The sequence below is a fragment of the Hippocampus zosterae genome, chromosome 2 (genome assembly GCF_025434085.1).
Source record: "Hippocampus zosterae strain Florida chromosome 2, ASM2543408v3, whole genome shotgun sequence".
NCBI lineage: Eukaryota > Metazoa > Chordata > Actinopteri > Syngnathiformes > Syngnathidae > Hippocampus > Hippocampus zosterae.
In genome coordinates this window covers 24,434,764-24,454,993 of record NC_067452.1, presented here as the reverse complement: position 1 = coordinate 24,454,993, position 20,230 = coordinate 24,434,764, and the positions used below count along the sequence as shown (strand labels likewise).

Below are 20,230 nucleotides of genomic sequence, written 5' to 3'. Positions count from 1 at the left end.
GTGGGACTAAGTCCAAATGTGTGGAGCGGGCGCAGCAGTGAGGTGGTGGAGGGAGGGGGTATCACACTGGAACCCGCTGGCGTGGGGAGTTTTCCACTCCCTCCGCCCAGAGTGCTGACACTGACACAATTTTGCCAACACAAAAGGTGCCAGCTAGGGGATTTGAGGGAGTGATGTGGAAAGGGATATTTTTTTTGGTATGTGTTGTTCATTTCAGGGCATTTGTTTGTTTATGCGCGTGTGAGGAAAGTGCATGCATCAGAGAGGTTGTCCCACTTGAGCGCAGAGCAGCTGGCAGTGATGGCAACCCCTTCGAGCAACATGTGCCTCAGACAGGAATCTCCATGGAGACCCTGCAAGCACTTCACCTCATCGACATCAGTTGTTTTAAGACTGCAAAAATTATGAGGAAAGTTGCCTGTCAGATATTCATCTCTCAATTAATCAGGAAGTCATCCGGTATGTGGCAAAGTGACTGACACAATATACCATCGACTTTATCTTCCCCTCCCTTCAAAAATATGATCCAAGCAATGTCGGGTGCTAAACTCTACAGACAAGAAATCTGATCCAATTAATGATAGAATTTAGCAACAAATATTTTTAGGGGGAGGGGGGTTATGAGTAGACACCGCAACATATCGGCTGTTATTTTTCCTGGTCAGGACAATCGTTTGGACCCCAAAGCCCGCCAAGGAACTCACTGTGCTTTTTCCCAGCTCTGTTGCCCCAGATGGCAATGAAACAGTGAGAGGAAGCAGAAATACAGTAAGAAGCGTGCTGCAAAAAGGAAAGCATATTTATATATTTCAATATCGCATTGTTGGGGGGGGAAAGCATTAAAATTTTTTACCCCCACAACAGATCCCCGTTAGGTCCAGTGGGTCATTGTTCTGTTGAATTGTATTCAAAACTGTTATTGGTCATAGCAACAAAAACATATGCCGAGGACTTTGAACAAGTATTTAGCCCTTTGCTTTTTTTTTTTCTTTTGGTATTAAATCCTGTACTTTAAATTTGATGACATTTGAGATACATGTCAAATACATTGTACATAGATATTGAAAATTGTTTTCTGCAAACGGTACATATTCACCAACATTGTTGTGAAGCCCTTAAAAAGCTGTAATGCAACAAACGACCTTAAGCCATATTAATGAACAGATGTTCGCAATTTATGTTGCATGTTTCAGTATACGCGCACACCTTTTCTGATAGGTCTGAGAGGCTGCACCACCAAACTGAGAGGCACCATCAACCAAGGAGAGCGACTAAGACCAACTCACCAAACAAATCCGGGACAAAGTTGGTGAGAGGTACAAGGGGAGTTGGTTCGAGAAATATATCTATACATTCACACGAGAGAGTGCGAGCGAGAGAGAACATCTATATCTAGATAGAGGTATCAATATAAATATATCTAGATACATAAACTCTTTGAGAATGCCCACCATCAAATTCATTACGATCAAATGGAACCAATACGGCACTCCAACAAACCTGCCAAGAGAGGGCTCACCACCAAAACCCAGATCAGGCAAGGTGAGCTTCAGTGGTAGAGCTGCAGATTTCCACAGTGGTGGCTGGAGTATCGCTCCACAGGACCAGAAGCTGTGCACCCCATAGAGCTTGACAGTATGAAAGCAAACAGTAACCTTCAGCTAAAGATAGGTGGGCATGTTTTCAGTTTGCAAAAAGGCATTTTGGAGGTTAAAAGAACTTCCAATTGCAGTTTGTTAATTCTTTGAAATGCTACTGCAAAAATTGCAACCCTCACCCCCTCATAAAAAGCATCCCTGTGCATTGTTGTGCCTATAAAGTACTTATACTTGCATTCTCAAAGTGACAAATGAGGAAGGAATGGTTTACCTATCCCAGCATGCATTGGCTAAGATAATGCTGGAAAGATTTGTTTGACCACAAATCAAACTACTACTACGTGTGTTTTTTTTTTAATTCAACTCACAGTACATTCTACAGATGCACACATGTTACATCACCTTAATACAACAGAGTCTTGTAATACATCCCGTTAAAAATGAATTGGTCCTAAAAATATAAAGGAACAAAATTTCATGTCACCAAAACTGTACATTATTAAAAAGTCACATAACAACACATTTGGTTTTCCGGTCTTTTTTCCCCCCCCTCTCTCTGTCTTTTTAGAATAGGAATAATGCGTATTTTCTACAAGCTGATCTGAGGTCAGTGTAAGAAACCAGTTTAAATAGAAGCTGGCCTGCAGTGTGGTCCCGCCGCAGTCACATAACGAGCAGTACCCCATCCAACGCTGGCCCTTGAACAGCACAAAAAGTGATGGAAATGAAGAATGTAACCAGGCGGGAATGTAGCCAGTGCTCCGGAGCTTTTCTGTACAATATCAAGATAACCCAAGTTCACTGTTTACACCTTTTCAGACAAATACTCAAGTTCTTTTACAAGCGCATTTTTCACACACGTCCTCTGTCTTAAGAGCACGCATTCAGTGTGGGTGTGTCTACAACAGATCCTTGAACAGAGCACAAACTAGTGCCAGTAGCACCGTTCTAAACAATCTGCTGTCTACAGCCTGCTGTGTCACTCAACAATGAAATCCACATGGACTGACGGACATCAAAAAGTCCTCCAGTGTCTTTCACACAGCAGCAGTGTGAACGTGTGCGCGCACGCGCGTGTGGCGAAGTGCCAGTTACACGAATTGTACTCGTGGTTTCTTTTAGTTGAACTGGCCGTTTTCATACATCATCTGGACAATTCTATGAGGTCACCTGTACACATTCACTACACGCTATTGCTATTAAATAATCCCAGCTATCTTCATATATATTTATATATAGAATATATAATAAAAATATATTGAGCCAAAAAAACAAAACAAAAAAACTTCTAGGCATAAGACCACATTACAATTCATCTGAACAGGTCAAAAATGGCCTAGGATTGTTTTTTTATTCCTTATGGGATACTAAGCAGGTCCAGGATGCAGTGGCCCAGTTGGGAAAATGCAATGAAAATGAGAGATCAATGTGGAAAGTCCTTGCCCCAGAGGGGAGACTGAACAAAAAGCCTTGACCAGCCTTGGGACTTGTGAAAGGGTGCTGAGCTCGGGGACACACAGGAACACATGTGAGGGTTTTGGGGAATGATATTCAAGTCAGATCAGTTGAGGGGCTTAAGACAAACCCAGGGAAGAGGGGAAAAAACGTGAGTGGTAGGGGGAATATTACAGAGATGCCTACACATGATGGGAATACACATAGCTGGAGAAACCTGACCGTCTTAGTAGTAACGCCTCTTGCAGGGTTGGTTGAAAACACCAACAGTCATTCGTTCCACCACTGGTGGGAACGTTGCAGTGTTCTTATTTCTCCTTGTTGGAATAGAACTCTGCCCAGCGGCTCTCAAAGAAGCGCCGCATGGAGTGTCCCGCCATCCCCACCTCAGAGGTGTCTTCGTTGAAAAGCTCACAGTTGCTGAAGACCAGCTGAGCATCTGCAGCAAACTCCTCACAGCTGCAGTACCTGGAACACGGACGTGATAGGAGTTACGGGTGACGTTGTACATTGTTAGGGGGAAAAAAATGGGGGGGGGGGGGGGGGACCAACGCCTAAAGCCCACCACACGAGGAGCGGCGCGCCCAAATTTTCACTCAACGTGCAGGGCCCAGGAACTAGTTTTCACGAGTGGCCGACCATCAACAACGGTATGAATTCCTTTGTTTTTGCTGTATACCGGAGACATTTGGATTTCAGATCAAAATATGAATTTAAGACAAAAGTTCAGAATTCCAGCTTTTGTGTCATGTACAAGGCCACCCACTTTTCAGGTGAGCGAATGCATTGCAACGGACATCATCATGCGGCAAGGAATTGTTCAATCGAGGAGAGGATCTTGCATGCGGGAGGATAATATTTAACCGATTCATGCCAGCTAGCAAGCGCGGCTCGTAGCCTCAGCGCTGCGTCTAGTAATCGGTTGATATTAGGGACATGAATCACAGATGAGGGAATCCCTAAACTCTTTGCAATTACCGGTAGATGTTGAGAAACGCAGTTTTTCACAAAGTAGTGAACCTGGCCCAACATCCTTGCTTGTGAACAGATGAGCCTTTTTGAGCATGCTCATTTTATACCAAATCATCACACTTGTCTGTTTCCAATTAAAATATTCGCTTTTGGAATGTTCCAAATACGGTGATCCCTCGCTATTTCGCAGTTCGTTTATTGCGGCCTCGGTTACATCGTGGATTTTTTCAAACATGTTCATTAAAAAAAAAAAAAACGCGAAAATGCTGCAAAAAGTCCGCGAGAGGCACTGAAACTCAGCAACACAACAGCAAGTCACAGAGCATATATAGTACTACATACATGTGTTTACTGTATTTCGTTATTCATACACTAACCTACCCCAACTTATACATGCTTAAATACATTAGTATATAGCATCAAGTAATGTTAATTACGACAAACACGCATGTATACCAATAAATTTGGCCGTATAAATATTATTTATACTCATAAGCATGCAAATATACCTATACGGTGGGATTTTCTTCTATCGCGGGTGGTTTCGGCCCCCATTAGCCGCAATAAACGAGGGATTACTGTAAGTTTTTTTGCAAACTTTTCCCAGACATTTATTCCGGCTTTACCATTTTGGAACGTGTTACATGCATTAAATTAATAATATAATATCATATTAGCGTTTTACATAGCTCAGTGTAAGCCTTACCCTCCCTGCAGCAGCCTCTCTCTCATGGTAAGGAAGTCCATGGGGTTCTTAACAATGCGACGGTACCCCGGCACCAGGCGGGGGTTAACAGGCTCAAGGAATGGCCAAGCATCTGCGTGAGCCTCCATTTCCATGAGGATAATCCTAGGGAGAAGGGGGAAAAGGGTGGCGAGGAGATTAAGACCAATTCACGAAGGAGTACAGGCGTAGAATTGGAAGGTAGGACGCACTCGCAGAAAGTGAGATCCGGCTGGTTACGTGTCGTCATGCGACGCCGTTTGGCCGCCCCGACTTCTCCTGAATGACGCGGGGATAAAGACGCTGCCGCCAGGGCGGCAGTCGCCGCCTCCTTGTGCCGTGTTGCCATGCCAGAGCTCCGCCGAGTTGTTGCATCGTCATCCGAGCTGTTTTCTTCATATCGCTTCTTTTTCACCCTGGTCCGCTTTTTGGAATGTGGTGATGCGCTTTCCTCCTGAGGGATAACCCAGATGGCAAATAAGCACGCTGATGAGCGATAGTGACCATCGCCTGGGAAAGAACCACTGCGTAATGCCAAGTGATCTCATGCAAATCCTTTGGTCGGGTTCTGACCTTGGCAACACAAGTTGGACAAAACCAGTCTCCCTCGGGCACCTGGGTGAGCTTGGGCCTCAGGCAGTACATGTGACATCCCCGATCGCAGCCGTCACACAGCAGCAGACAGTCATCGTTGTCACCTTTCCTGCAGATCTGGCATGTCTTGAGACGAGAGTGATGGTCAAAATGGAAAGTTAGAAAAGCAAGTACAGCATAAAGTAGCATTGGGCAATATTGCAGCAAAATAGGGAATGGGCAAGTACATCTTGCCTTATTCTTGTGCACGCGTTACAATTATGGCTAAAAGATAATTTTTCTCAGTGAATCGTATCAATTTCTTGAAGTACCTGCATGTTTATATTCATATTTAAGAATGCATGAAAGGAAACGTCACGACATGTATCGTATTTTTCGCACTATAAGGCGCTTCAGAGTAAAAGGCGCACCTTCAATGAATGGTCTTTTCTAATACGGTTTTCATTTATAAGGGGCACCGCATTATAAGACGCACAGAACAGAAGCTACAATAGTGTCTGCGGTTGAGGTATGCATCCACTAGAGCTTTAACTCATATTCCACAAATGCAATATTAATCAGAATGTCGTGTTTAGACTAATAAGGCTCCATAAAACATTCTTTTAAAAAATATTTTTGGGTTCACTCCCCCTTTAAAGAATAGTTTTTAAAAAAGGGTCCATTTTATAATGAACAATCAACTGGTTTTCATTGTTAGACAACCAACATTTTGTAATTAAAATTAAAACTATCCAGAGCAACCCAGCATTTTCTCTCTTGAAACAATCAAGATTTTAGACAAACCTTTCCCCATAGAAGTTGGTCATTGAGACAAAGTGGCATCACAATCACAGTCGCAATTTGGCAAGCTAAAATAACAATTTCAGTAGCAACGGAAACTATGTTGAGCAATCATAGTGTGCACATTCATTCATGTCTATTTGACAGTCTTTGAAAAGTAACACGATGGGTCTCGCCAGCCTACACAGGGCGTTTGAGCGCTGCCAAGCGCAGCCACACGCTGGCACCAGGCACCGTACCAGTGTCAGCATAATTAAGCACTATGCAAACCATTAAAAAAACAAAACAAAAACATTTAAATGAAAATCTTGCTCCTTTTTAATCAACCATCCCTGTGAGTCAAGTCTGAAATCTCTTACCACTTTAGTCACAGATCTCTCCCAGGCAATAGCTTTCTCTAGCTGCAGCAAACACAGGCACAGCTGAGGGGCACTGCGGCAGCGATCTAGGGCCTGCCGCCATGTTCTGAGCCGAGAGGTGATCTCACTTTCTAGACTGGAACAGGAGAAAAGGAGCAAAACAAAGATTCAGTACTGCACGCAGACAAAAAGAAAAAGGCTTTCATCCCTCCCGCCGACCTGATGACGTCCATAGGTTGCTCTTCTCCTGGCGTCGGCGTGAGAGGAGCGAGGCGCATCACCTCGGCTGGGTTCCAGAGCGGCTCCTTCAGGTAGCGCCTCTCGATATTACGCTCAAGATTGGCAAGGCGTAGCACAGCCAAGTCGAGCGGATGGGTGGCGATGCGAGGCAGGCCGGACCACTCCTTCTTGGTTCGGACGATCCAGTCATCACGTGGGTCGGTGTCATGTTCATAGTATTGGAGGTCAGCCCGGGTGGAGTCCCGCTCTGGGATCGTGTAGGGCTTTAAAGGAGATTGAGTGCTTGCAGGTTAAGAAAATTGTGTGTTGCTGTTCAATAGTCTGATTTTCTGGCTACCTGAAATTCTACAGCTGGTGCCTCTGTGCTGGATTCAGTATCGTTGACTACATTCTGAGGAGGAGCCTTAAGCAGTCACAGAAGGACAAAAGCAGTTTATTTTGTGTTGCTTTAACGGATGGTTAAGTAACTCTGGCCCTCGAGGGCCGTTGTCCCCCTGCTCCAGCAACACACCAGGTATCCAATTTCTGCAAAGCTTACTGATGAGCTCATCATTTGAGACCTCTACAACAATCAAGACAGCAGCCCTCGAGGAAAAGAGTTGCCCACCCCTGATCGATGTCTTGGCATTCATTTGTTCTAGGTTGATCATCTTATTGCAGTGATCTCTCACCTTTAGATGGAGGTCAGCAGCAATGACTCGCTGCTCCAGGTCCTCCACCCATCGGAGGGCGCTATTGTCAGTCTCCATGGCTTTTTCTTGTACTTGCCAAGGTTGCTGTAGAGCCTCTAGCAGGACCTCCTTCTGCTCCACTTTCAACTCAAACATAGGATCTAGCGGGAGAGAGCATTTCCAAGTACGTGAAAAACAATAGCTCAGCTGGTGGAGAGTTTTAAGGTCTCCATTCATGCTCACCACCAGTGGCTTTGCTGCACATCTCCGTTAAACTCTCCATGTGTTTGGCCAGGTGTTTATGGAGCACCTTTTCTCTGATGCCCCGTGGATGGAGAGCTTGCAGTGTGCTAAACAACTCCTCTGGATCCTTGATCCACCACCAGCCACGCACCATTGCTGCAAACATTTTTGTAGAGTACATCATTAGCTGAATGCATATTAATGATCACTGAAACACTGCACAGACAGCTGTGGCAAAAAGTAAACATTCTATATTCTATGACTAATATTCTCTTTTCAGTGTGTTCTGCTTACATGCTGGTATGGGCTTAACCACCAACTGTATAAAGTACTGCTGCTCAAGCTCTTGGAAAGCAGAAGTGGGAGGGCGCCCTCTGCGTTTGGCTGCGGCTCCACGCGGCCCCCTCCGAGCAGGACTACTGCCTCTACTGCCCCTCCTCCGCCTGCGGCCTGGCCTGGCACGAGTGGTCGGAGTCCGTGCTACAGGGGGACTTTGAGCAGAATGAAGGAGAGTAGGCAGTGGAGGCGGCGTACAATCAGGAATGGGAGATATTTGCACTGGAACGGGAGCTTCCTCTGGCGCCACTATGGCATCTGGGCCAGTAGGAGCTTCGTCAATGGATGTCATGAGCACGTCCGACTGAGAGAAGATGCAAATAGAAATACAAGTCATTGCTACTTGGCACATTATTAAATGTTAACTATATTTTGGTCAAAACAACATCCAACCTGTATAGGCGAAGCATCAAGTGTGGGCGGTGTACTTGGCAGCTGAGGCTCACTCAGAGCGTTGTCATCACTTGGTTGTTTGAACGACTGGCCCCGATTCTCTTCCTCATCCTTCACAGACCCCTCTGGTTGACTGTCCTCTAAGGGTTCTGCTGTGCTAGCGTCGTTGAGTACTGCATGCCTTGATTGACTCAGCCAATTCAGAAAAGCAGACTGCGAAAGATCTTGAGTAAACGTGGTGACCGGAGACACCGGCCCATCTTCTCCTGTTGACCTGACGCTACTTCGGCGCTGGCGCCGGATCTTTGCCGTGCGGAGGTGAAGCTCCACTTCGGGTTTGATTTTTCGGGGCCGTCCTCGTCCTCTTTGGCTGCTCATGAGCGATGCAGTGCCAGGGAGTGAGTCTTCCTCCGGGGATGAAGTCTGAGCTTGAGAGATATCGGGGGCAGGTGAGGGGGTTGGAGCGTGAGGTGGAGTCGTGGCCACAGGCACCTCCTCTGTTTTGGGCTCCTTTTTGAGGAAGGTGACTGGCACGTCTGCTATTACAACATCCCCTGAGGCTGTGATGCAGGCGTATGGAAAATTAAGCAAAAATATCAAGCCAGTGATTTGTTTAAAGTCAGCTTTCATATTAACATATTCATTCAGACTCACTCAGAAGCTCTTCAGGACCCTCAACTAGAACTGCTCCAAGATGAGGGAGAGCCAAGTACCTCCGCCTATAACGATCTTGGCCCAACAATACAGCCCGCATGGCATGTGACGACTGAAGAAGTTTTTTGCGGAAGAATGCTTGCCGCTGCAGATGACCAGTGAGTCGAGGATTATGTCTCACGTCGTAACAGACTTAATGTTTCTGAAAAGAATTTGCCTTACCTTGCTTAGCTTATCTATCTGCCGTTCTAATTCGTGGACGCTTGCATTGGCGGGGCTTTCACTCTGTAGAAAAATCGATAGAGAAGTTTAAAATGCTCATTTATGGCATTTGAAGTTTCAAGGAATACATACGTCACTTAATTTGGGCTCCTCTTTGCGACCACGGCGGTTGCTTCTCTCCACACTCTCCTCCAAGCCGAGGTTCTCCTCTTCAGCCACTCGGGCACTGCGGCGTCTTTCCTCCAAACAGAGTTGTTCTTCTGAGCGGCCAGTGCGATTCGCAAGTGCAGTCTTTAGCCTGGAAGATGGAAAACATTCAACACCTGAGTCATATACAGAGCAGCATTAAATTAATCTGGGGTGTAAGAGTGTGCGACTGACTTGCGAAGTTTCCCCTCAATAATCCACTTGTTCTTCCTGTAGATGGCCATGTTCTCTAGTGTGTTGTCAATGTCACTGTGCGGATGTGAGAACCTTTTTAGTCAGGAATAGCTTTTATAGAACCCCAAATGATGAGAATCTCTTCAAACCTTGTCACTATGTTGCTACCGTTGAGCTCCTCCACCACAAAACCGAGCACGGCTGCCTTGGTTTCGGGAGGCAAGGCATGAAAGGATTTGGTCCTCAATGTGTTGCATACCTCTGTCTCATAGCCATGAGATTCCAGAAAGATGCGGAGTACCTCTGAAACTGTGCTGCGGGTCAGCTGGAGCTCAACCAGCTTGTCCCCGAGGATCTTGACTGACTGATGGCAGAGCGCAAAAAAAATATTATATATATATATATATATATTAGTGTATATGTATAGTAAGGGTGTGGAAAATAATCGATACATCGATGCGCACGTCCGCGATCCGAGTGCATCGGCTCATTCACTGGGTACGACGCGATTGACGGGTGAAATCGCGATTCATCACGATGCATTGATGGGTATCGGTAAAATCCGATTCAAGCGCCGTTTTATTCATGTTAAACGTCACATATCTGCCCTTTCCTAGGTGCAATGAATGCACCATCATTGCTTTGCGTTTTGTGTTGAATACGGACGGTAGCCGTGCGTCACATACAGTCCAGTACACAACAAGCGAAACATTATGGAAGGTAGCGCAAGCAGCAGCGAGGAAACTCCTATATTTAATGCAGCCGCAACATTCAAATCTTATGTTTGGAAATACTACGGCTTCGAAAAGAAAGACGGAAAGCTTGATAAAACCTCCGTAATTTCCAAGGAATGTCGCACTAAGAAGCCATACAACGGCAGAACCACAAATATGCAGACCCACTTAAACCTATGGCACCAGATCACAGACAAGTTTCCCTCCCTCTTCCCCGCCCAGTTCCTCGTCGGACACCGGAGAAACTCTTGGTAAACCAGGTCAGGATCAGAAAAAAATTGCCTCTTATTTTGGGAGTCCCCTTGCAACTCACTGTGACCGCGCAATGGCTATAACTAAGGTCACTGCTTATTTCATATGCAAAGACCTCCAGCCTTAGCGTGGTGGACAACGAGGGTTTCAGACAGCTCGTGCACGTTTTGGAACCCAGGTATAAAATACCAGACAGGTCTGTGTTCACTTACAAACATATTCCCGGTGTGTACAACAAAGTGAGAAGTGAGATTACTGTGTCGCTGAACAGTGCGCAAAGAGTTGCACTTACAGTGGATGGGTGGACATCTTGCGCTATAGATTCATATACATATATATATTATTATTATATTTCATATAAGACACTCAGTGAGAATAGTCTGTTTGTGTTTACACTATAGCAACAGCTGTGAGTCTCAGGTGCCAAATTGTTTACATTTTCTTTGCACAAAACCCAATTGTGAAAGGGCTTAAATAAGTTGTTGTACAAGTTCTACTCTTTATAAGGAATAAAGTGGCATCCTTTTTGTAATACCATACTGAATTCCATCTTTTTAAAAGCTTTTTTTCTTTGCTTATTTGCATCATGTTTAATTGCACAATATCGCAACAAATTGCATTGGATCGCATTGATTTGAACTTAATGTGTATCGAATCGTATCGCATCGTATCGCCAGAAAATTCCATGTATCGTTTAAGTATCGCATCGCTGGCAGTGGATCGTGATGTGTATCGAATCGTCCTCAGTGCTGAGATTCACATCCCTGATGTATAGCAAAACTTAATAGCACTCTGAAATGAACGGCATCAACCAAACACAAAAAAAGAACCACAAGCAGCATTACACACTTGATAATATGACGGCAGGCCAGGATCACGGAGTGCAGCTTCCATTAGTTTTATGAGCAGATCTTGGACCTCTCCCTGGCTTTCACCCATGCCGAGCAGACCTTCTTGCAGGGTTGCAAGGCTGGGGATGTCCTTGGGTACATTTAGGCCAATCAACTTTCCGTAACCATGAAGGAATTCTACCACCGCCAGGCAGTGGGAAAAGGCTGTTCCTGAGAGAATCACACCAGGTACACGGGAAAGCTCTGGCAGGGGCTACAAGAGGGAAAGGCCATTATAGTTGCTCATGTCTTCAATCACGGTGAACAAAGTGATGACAGACATTGAAACTCACTTTGTGGTCAGTGAGACACATGTCTTCAGTGGGTTTCCTCAGCTCTTCTAAAATTAGCTGTTGCCTCCTGCGTTCCTCCATCCGTCTCTGCGTCTGCACTCTCCTTTCTGCAGTTTTCTTGGCTGCCAGTGCAGCTCGAGCCGCTGCCTCTGCCTCTGCCTGAGCTTTGGCCAGGGCCTTGGCTTTACCACGAGCACTCAGTACCCTCTTGCCCTGGGCTATTCTCTCTTCATCTGTCTGCTGGATAGGAGGAGCGACCTCAACTTTGATGGACCTTCGTCTACCGGGTTTCTTGGGCTCATCCACAGACTGTGACACAAGCTCATTTGTCTGTGGGGCTGCCAGATCTTGGGGTTCAGCCTTCACTTCCAAACTCTTGTTCTCTTGCTGTAACAGAAACCCAGATCAGGACACACAAGGAATGGTCCAGGTGGCGGTGTGCAAACAATGATGCATGATCAACGGTAATTATTTTGAGCATACATACCTTTGCTCTCTTTTTATCCTCTCTCGTCTTCCTAATCTTAGCAACCTCTCTTCTCCTTACTCTGGCCTGAGTGAGTCATAACAAAATCAGAACTGGACATCAAAGTCACAGTTATTTAACAATTACTTGCACACTTATAAATACAAACCTTTCTCTTCATCTTCTTCTTGATTTTTGTAAGTTTTTGCTTTTCTTCCTCCGTGAGTGCTTCTGCAATCACAGAATATCTGATTAGTTGACTTCAAATATTAGAATGTCACATTCCCGGCATCAAGCCTGTACCATCACAACTACAAGCCATACCAAATACATCCTTTAAACCTCCTCCGATCTATGATCACAGTCACTCACCCTTATTTTCAAGTCTCTCCAATAGCTTGGCATCAACTTTACTAAGGAAGTCAATCATCTTGGGTTTGGGGGGTCTACCTGGCCGGCGGGCCTGCCCTGCCTTCAGGCCTCGAACCCTGCTTGGTTTCTCTTTATCAGGGTTCGGCGGTCGACCACGCCTGCCAGTGATGGCCATGATCATCGAAGGAACTTCCTCATTAGCCAAGAGAACCCACTTCATACCCTGCCACACATCATAAAGAAAGAAGAAAGTGCATCATAAATATTCAAATTTTAATTGGCAGCCGACGAGGTGTATGAAATGCAATGCAATTAACCTCAGGACTTTCCCTTTCTTCATAAAAGTCTCCAACAGGCATCCGTGGGCTGAAACTGAAGTGTTCTCTGGTGACAACACCGCCCTGATGTTTCTTCAAGTACTGACCGACATAATTAAGGAGGTCATGATCAATAAAGTGTCATTTACATTTACAAATGTCTTTGAGGGTTTTCGGAGGGTGCAAGAATTACTTTGATAACTTCCGGGAACTGCTTCATTCTTCTTCCACAAGGCGTGTAATACCAGGTTTCGCCCTTCATGCGATCGTTCATCTTCTTCACCCGAATCTCTCTCTTCCATCTATTATTAAGAGAGCTTTATTACATCACCGTGAAATGATTTGAACTATTCCTTTAAGAATATGACTACCACTTAAAGATGGAGCAAACAGCGGCTGTTTTCAATTCAATTAACTTCATCCAATCCAAATCAGCTCCTTTTTTATCTATAGCCCTAGTAAACAGTGCTAAGGATGTTACCCATGGAGCAGAGGGAACTGGACCTGCTGTTCTGTTGCAACCCTCCTCCTGGGAGATTCACCTGTTAAACACACACACACACACACACACACACACACACACACACACACAGTCAATGCATTTACAGGACTGTTAAAACTGATTGGTATAAACATTTTCTCACCTTTCCCTGCTGTGGCGCTTTCATCTTCATTTTCCTCACCACCAGTGGCAACTCCTCCAGCATCATCTTTTACCGTGGTCATGTCCTTTCCATCTTGCTCATGTTTTCTCATTCTTTTAATCTTCTTGGGTTTTGCAAAGGGCGAGCTGATGGCTGAAGTGTTGGCAAGAACCGCGTCAATTGCGGCTGTGATTGAATCAATTTCCTCAGATGGGGGCTGAATCCGGCCACATTCGTCAAGTTTTGCTTTGACCTGTTCTGGTCTAAGAGAAGCCTTTCTCTTCCTTCCCTTGGGTCCCTCCTCTTTGTTATCAACTTTGTCAGCATTGATCTTCTCCACCTTGGGTGTTCGACCACGGGGTTTTCTTTTGGCCTCCTCAGGAGCTTGAAAATTAAAGAAATGCAAATTATACAAGGATTTTAGAAACAACATTTTGTGACCAATGAGAACACCGAATACCTGATTTACTAATCCACAAAGCCTTGGGAGACTGAGGTTTGCAAGATTTTCTTGGGTTTTTCAGACATCCTCCAGTGACTGACAAAACCTGATCTGCGACTGGCTGCAGTGGGTGTACAGCAGGATTTCGTGCTGGGGTACTGCGGGCAATTAAGTTCTCATCTCTGACCTTGAGACTTGGGGTAGTCATGATCTTGAGTGCTGCGGTTGATTTGCTAACCGCATCAGCGTCTGGTGTATGATGACCTACGGGAGGCCACCCTGCTTCCGTCTCTGAACAAAGACATTGTGAGATTGTATTTTTGTCAATGTTTTGTGTTCTGCTCCATTATTGTCATTTTATGTTAAATGTTCTGTATAGTGCCGTTACAGGTGCAGCTGTAATAGCGCTAAACAAACAACAATGTATTGTATTATTTTCCATGCACTATGCATTTACATAATTTCTAAACGAATACACAAGCACTATTTTTCACCCACTTTATAATTAGAAAACACACATATATATATATACCTTGGATAGATGAATGGGTAGCCCCAAAGGAGGTACTGTTTAGGGAAGACTCCAGCATGGACTCTCCTTCCTCTGAGAATTCCCTCACATGGGTTGAGTTCAGACTTGAATAATCCACAGATGACCTGCCATCTCTAGTGGTCTCATAAACTGAAGAAGGTTGCTCTTCTGTATGAGATGTGCCATTTCCAAGGTGAAAGCTGTTGCCAAAGCTCCTGGAGTCATGTATGCGTGAGTTGCTATTAGCAGAGGACTTATCTAAGAGGGAACCGGTATGGAGTCTTAATGGTGTGCTATAAGCTGAACTGTCACCATATTGAGAACTGGTGATTAAAGAGTGGTCAAAACTTGTTTCAACGGTCAGTGAGGAGTGTCTGGCACTGGGGCAGTAAAGAGGTGTTGAAATTGTGGTTGAAGGCTGCTCTACATTTTGTACATCGCCAGTGTTGTCACTGGCCTTTGACTCCTGTCGCTCAGTCTCTAAAGACTGTCCTGGAAGATCAGATGATGTCTGCGCGTCAGAAGCTTTGTGGGTCTTTACTTTGCCTGACTCAAGATGAGGGTGCCATTTTTCCGCTATTGTGCCCATTCCAAGTGCAAATCCTTTCCCCATGTTATAGTGACCAGGGTGTTCTGGCAACAGAGGCAACTGATTTAACACGTTGACAGGAGAAGAACTGGAAAGATGCTGTTGGGAGACAGAACTCTGAATCAATTCGCAAGAGGTTGCAGGAGGCACGGATGCCGAGGCAAGAGGGATAGAACCTGGTGCTGTCCTGGAGCCTTGCATGGTTTGCAGAGGTAAGGTAGTGAGAGGTCTGGTTGCGGGACTGTCATGGACTGACTGAGAGGGTGAATTGAGCCCCTCTGGGGGTGGTGATACAGAGGCAACAGCTGACGCGGTGAACAAGGACTCATGCTGGATCATGTCTGCAGGTTTACCGCCAGCAGAGGGCATTGCATGTGTTGATAGCAACATGCCAGGAGATGACCCTCCCAATGGTGAAACTATTGAAGCACCTGATGCATCACATTTTGATACATTTGAGTTTCTAGCTGGTGTGAGAGGGAGCTTGGACCCTTGAAGCATTTGTTGAAGAGATGAGATTGGTGTAGAACCAGAGTAACATGATGTGGACACTATGGCAGGTGCCAAGACAGCTGTTATTGGTCCAGAAAATGAATGATGCACCCGAGACTCAGATGAAGGAGAGGAAGTAACCCAAGGAGATCCACAAACACCATCAGTCAAGCCTGGAGGTGGACAAAACTTCAGATGTGTTGCAGGTGAAGAGGAAGAAGAGGAGCCCACCAGCAGATTTTTAGATTCATCAAGTGTTAGCTCAGTAGCAGAGGGAAAAGGAGGTGAAGAATGCCTGGGAGAAGGAACTGATGATGACTGGGGAGGAGTACATTTGACATCAGGGAAAGAACCATTACTGGATAGAGGGGAAGCTATTGAAGATTCAACAGCAGGAGCACCAGACACCTTATTCACAGATGTTGTAGAAGACAATGAAGCAGTGAGTGTCATTTGAGGAGGTGTGCTTGCTCCAGACCCTCTGATGTCCTCTGGTGGTTGGGCAGTTGGCTTTTCAGAATTCTCATGATGATCAATTGTATGTCTGACAGAAGCCGAGGAAGAGTCAGGCCTGAGAGCAACAACCGTCTCATCTGTGCAATTACGGTCTGTGTTTGCCTCCTTGTCTTCCTCCCTCATACGCACTAAGAAAAAAGACCAGAGCAAACAAAAATACAGCCGTTATGATATTTATATACATATCTAATTATCTATCTATATAGCTATAGACAGCCAATACACAACCCCATAATCAACACTACCTACTTCCCCTAACCACCCACCCTCTAAAATAATACAATGTAGTATAAAAAGCCTCACAAACTCTTATAACTGGGGTGCGGATTAGTTAGAATTGAACAATCATTGAAATTTCATAGGTTCTTGCAGACTTTTCCGAACATTTTTCATTTTTGCTTTGTAGCAGTTTTGTGCAGAGAGACTGATAGCTTGAACTGCTAACAATTCCCTCCATCTTATCCAAGACAAACTTTACAGTGAAGAAAACAGTTCCTAAACATGATGCTGCCACCACAATGACTCACTGCAGGTATGTTCTTTTGATGATGAACAGAACACAATATTGTAGTGTTCATAGGCTGCACCAGATATACTTTTGTGGTTAACCCTGGTTTCATCGGACCATAACAAAATCTTCCACACGAATGTGTGGGGAAAATGTGTTACGATCTGTTGAACTCATATCTATTATTTTTATAAATCCAACAGGTATGTTTATCGCAATCAACACTCATAACTAAATGAGCATCAAGCTGACATGGAGGTGGCAGTATCATGCTATGGGGCAGTTTCTCTTCAGCGGGACCAGGGGCCCACCTTATACTATATTTATTATTACACAGTTCAAAATAAGAGTGTGTTTAACAAATAAAAATAAACATTCCAGCTTCTGGTTGTAAGCGAAAAAAAAAGACAGAAACAGCGTGCTAGAAAATCTGACCGTTATTTGGTTGTGAATCAGCAGCACTTGAAATGGTGGCAGCTCTTTTTTGACTTCAATTCAACATTAGTTTGAATGCAGTTGCTCACACCCCAGTTATTTTTACTTCACTTCTCTAAAAGTTTCATTTTTTCCCCAGTTGAGATGTAAATGTTAATAGGTCACATGATTGGTGGAAAATGTGTTGAAATGATTTGTCTTGTCTCATATTTATAGCACTAAAACCTGACATTTGAACAGGGGGTGGGTAGACTTTTTACATCCACTGCAACTGCATCGAGAGCTCACCTTGCATGGAATTAGAGATGCTGCTAGCCTGTGGGGGCTTTTCTCTCCTCATGGGAGATCCTGCGTCCGGCACGGCCGTTGATGATGTTACTGCTCTCGTGGGTGCCCCCTCTGTGTCATGTGCGGGTGCAAAATTCTGCATCCTCTGACCCGTAGACTGTTTTGGGTGCTTGGCAGATGGCAGAGATGTGTGGTGCTGTTGGTAGTATGGCATCCCATTTGACATCACGCCATAATGCTGCGGGAGGTGAAGCGGTGACCGCAGGTGGGAATGGAGGTGCTGCTGCGAAGATGGAGGGGACTGACTCTCATATGTCCCATACATGCTGCGGGAAGTGTAAGCAGCAGCCTGTGGGTTAGGGTTACTTCTATTCCAGAACTGACTGCTAGTTGGGGGCATATTTGATGGGCCTGCCACAGGTGACTGCTGGGAGCTCTCCATTTCCCCATTGAGCTGGTACGATCCTTGAACCTGTAAGTGATGTTGTGACTGAGGTTGCGCCATGCTTGGTGACGGCTGCTTCTGGTGCAAGTTGTGCCCGGGAGACGTGGCGATGGTTGGGCTGTACTGAGGATGCCCTCCCCATAGGTAGCCCATGCTGCTCTGGTGGTGATTGCTGATATGTGGGTAAGGACTGGAAGGTGGTTGGGAAGCAGGTGCACTCGAGCCAGGTACAGTAGTGATGCCATTCACATTCATTTCGCCATTCATATCTGTCAAGTACAGGAAACATTTGCAGTCAGACTTTGGAAATTAAAACAAAACTTTCATGGTCACTCTGATGGATGATAAAATCTTGAAGGATACTCACTCTTTCCTTGCTGAGAAAAACTCATGGAGGAACCATTAGTATAAAGAGAATCCCCTGAGGAGAGTTTCAGTCCTGAGTTTGCTGAAGAATGAGTGCCATAGTTGAAATGATTATTTGCCTCCATCTATTGAAAGAAACGAACAATCGAACACATTAATACCCGCGTAGGAAGCACACCCATTCACGTTTTAGTATACAAAATCAATATTGCCAGCGCACGTGCATCACCATTTTCCTTACTGTACTGTTATTTAATTTTATTCCACACACAGTTGGCACGTATTTCCTGCCGTATAAAGTTGGGAAGTGTCGCCTCTTGTCAGCACCATTTTGCTCCTAACAACAAGCGTCAAAATGTCGCAGCCAGCTACGGCGAGGAACAGATGCCATCGAGGCCCAACCATACGCAACGCAAAAGCTGACTAAACCCCCACAAGAGGCTCGTCATTTCGGCTGATGAGACGCTAAAACTCAACATAACCTCCGTGATAAACACTAATATAAGACCCTACTTTGTCCAGTTAATAAACTGATCACTTTATGAAGACGCTCGATTTAGGTCCCACGCACAAACCCAAGTCAGCCTCTAAATACTTGATTTCCTAATTCAACGAGGCCATGACGAGCGCCGTGTTAGCACAGCGGCGCTAGCGTCATTCTCACGACAATACACACCAGAGCGACCCTCGTCTGGTTTCAGACGTGGTACATGTTGAGTTCAAGCCGACAAGACAACAGATATTGTGGTTCCATTTACACCAGAGGCAAACACGACTCTCTCAGTTCCAAGGTGGTTGAGCGAGATCATCACAATGGAAACGAGCGAGTAAATGCTAGTCAAATAAGCTAACAGATAGCATCCTTTGGTTAGTCACCAGGGATTTCTTCGATGTTAGCCAACAGTCCGGCTGCGGGTCCGGCGAATCCACGACCACGCTGTTTTGTATCCACGACGACTACCAGGAATATGCGTGTACATAGTTGTAAGCATAATGGAAGGGTTATCGTTAGAGGCGAACGGTCCAGTAACTCGCCTCTTAACAGCTGGGTCCGCGATGCCGCTTTTGTTCGTCGGCTAACGTTAGCTAGCAGCCTGATGAAGTTACATTGTTTACGCCGAACGCACACGGGCGATTTTCACAGAGCGTCATCCTCCCACACTGCGCTTTCTCAACTTGTATTGTGATCGCAAGCGGAACTCGCAAACCTTTCATTCCGCGGATCTCGGGGGCACGGGTGTCTACCCCGCGTCGCAGCTGGTTTTGAAGAGAGGACGGAACCACGGTGGATAATAAACAACTCTTCCCTAACCTTTGGATTTTAAATTAACAAAAAAGTCTGGTACGATCCCGTGCAGCCATGATTACATGGAGCGGGCACTAGCCGCGTAAGCTTTTCCCTAATGATCGCACACATCCGGTCAAATTACGCCATCGCTTCAAAGTAAAATGCCTTTTGACGTTTTTTAACATTAGTTATGTCGTCGCTCCCCTTTGACGCGTTTGTAAAAGCAGTAAGAGCAAATTATCTTTAGAGCGTTGTAAAACACGAATGAATGATCGAGTACGTGTTATAAAGTCTATCAAACCAATTAAATTATCGTCAATGAACAGTAGTTGTAATTTTTGTTGGAACCTAACGGGCGTATAACTTGCAAATACTGTACGCACTTAAATGTAGGAAATCAACATAGGAAATCGTGTATTGTACGTATTTGATTTTTTTGCGACGGGCGAGGAAATCAAGCCCAAAGAGAAAGCTTATTGTTGACGAAGTTATTGTGTTCAAAAGGTTCAAACTTAATTATCAACCACTCGCGCCTGATTAAAGTATAAAGTGATATCAAAGAAGTTTATAAAGCCGTGACGTCAGCTTCGGAATTCCCATTTTGAGGTGGTTTCCCAAACTTTTTGCAGGACGTCACTATAGCGATTTGTGCACCTAACTTGTTGCTAGTTTTCATTATCCTGTGACACATGGCGAACCTGTATCATTTTAGCTTTAGCAATATGCACAACAGTTTGAA

General features: G+C 45.1%; 1 protein-coding gene across 4 annotated transcripts; it reads right to left on the bottom strand.

The window, feature by feature from the left end:
• Positions 1–1,941: 1,941 nt before the first annotated feature.
• baz2a (bromodomain adjacent to zinc finger domain, 2A) lies at positions 1,942–19,635 on the bottom strand. Of its 4 annotated transcripts, XM_052057061.1 has the most exons (31): positions 19,412–19,634; positions 18,205–18,328; positions 17,393–18,106; positions 14,565–16,289; positions 14,220–14,323; positions 14,051–14,153; positions 13,591–13,974; positions 13,428–13,488; positions 13,140–13,248; positions 12,947–13,048; positions 12,630–12,852; positions 12,427–12,488; positions 12,279–12,344; positions 11,792–12,178; positions 11,458–11,712; positions 9,772–9,986; positions 9,623–9,697; positions 9,374–9,539; positions 9,242–9,304; positions 9,020–9,164; positions 8,366–8,925; positions 7,931–8,276; positions 7,637–7,792; positions 7,394–7,554; positions 7,060–7,125; positions 6,702–6,985; positions 6,483–6,618; positions 5,323–5,469; positions 4,962–5,203; positions 4,732–4,875; positions 1,942–3,521 (listed from the first exon to the last, which is right to left on the bottom strand). In XM_052057061.1, the coding sequence occupies exons 2-31, from the start codon at positions 18,326–18,328 to the stop codon at positions 3,362–3,364; spliced, it is 7,485 nt and encodes a 2,494-aa protein (XP_051913021.1). In that variant the 5' UTR covers positions 19,412–19,634; the 3' UTR covers positions 1,942–3,361. The 4 variants fall into 4 exon arrangements, with proteins under 4 accessions (XP_051913021.1, XP_051913022.1, XP_051913019.1 ...); XM_052057062.1 differs by having other exon boundaries at positions 12,708–12,852; positions 14,051–14,323; positions 19,412–19,635; XM_052057059.1 differs by having other exon boundaries at positions 14,051–14,323.
• Between the last annotated feature and the right edge of the window lie 595 nt (positions 19,636–20,230).

Excerpts from the sequence above, each read along its gene's own strand:
- baz2a (XM_052057059.1), bottom strand. The coding sequence starts at position 18,328 with ATGGAGGCAAATAATCATTTCAACTATGGCACTCATTCTTCAGCAAAC. Across the intron at positions 7,555-7,636 it reads GTGCAGCAAAGCCACTGGTG|ATCCTATGTTTGAGTTGAAA; the intron begins GTGAGCATGAAT and ends CTCTCCCGCTAG. Across the intron at positions 6,986-7,059 it reads CACCAGCTGTAGAATTTCAG|CCCTACACGATCCCAGAGCG; the intron begins GTAGCCAGAAAA and ends TCTCCTTTAAAG.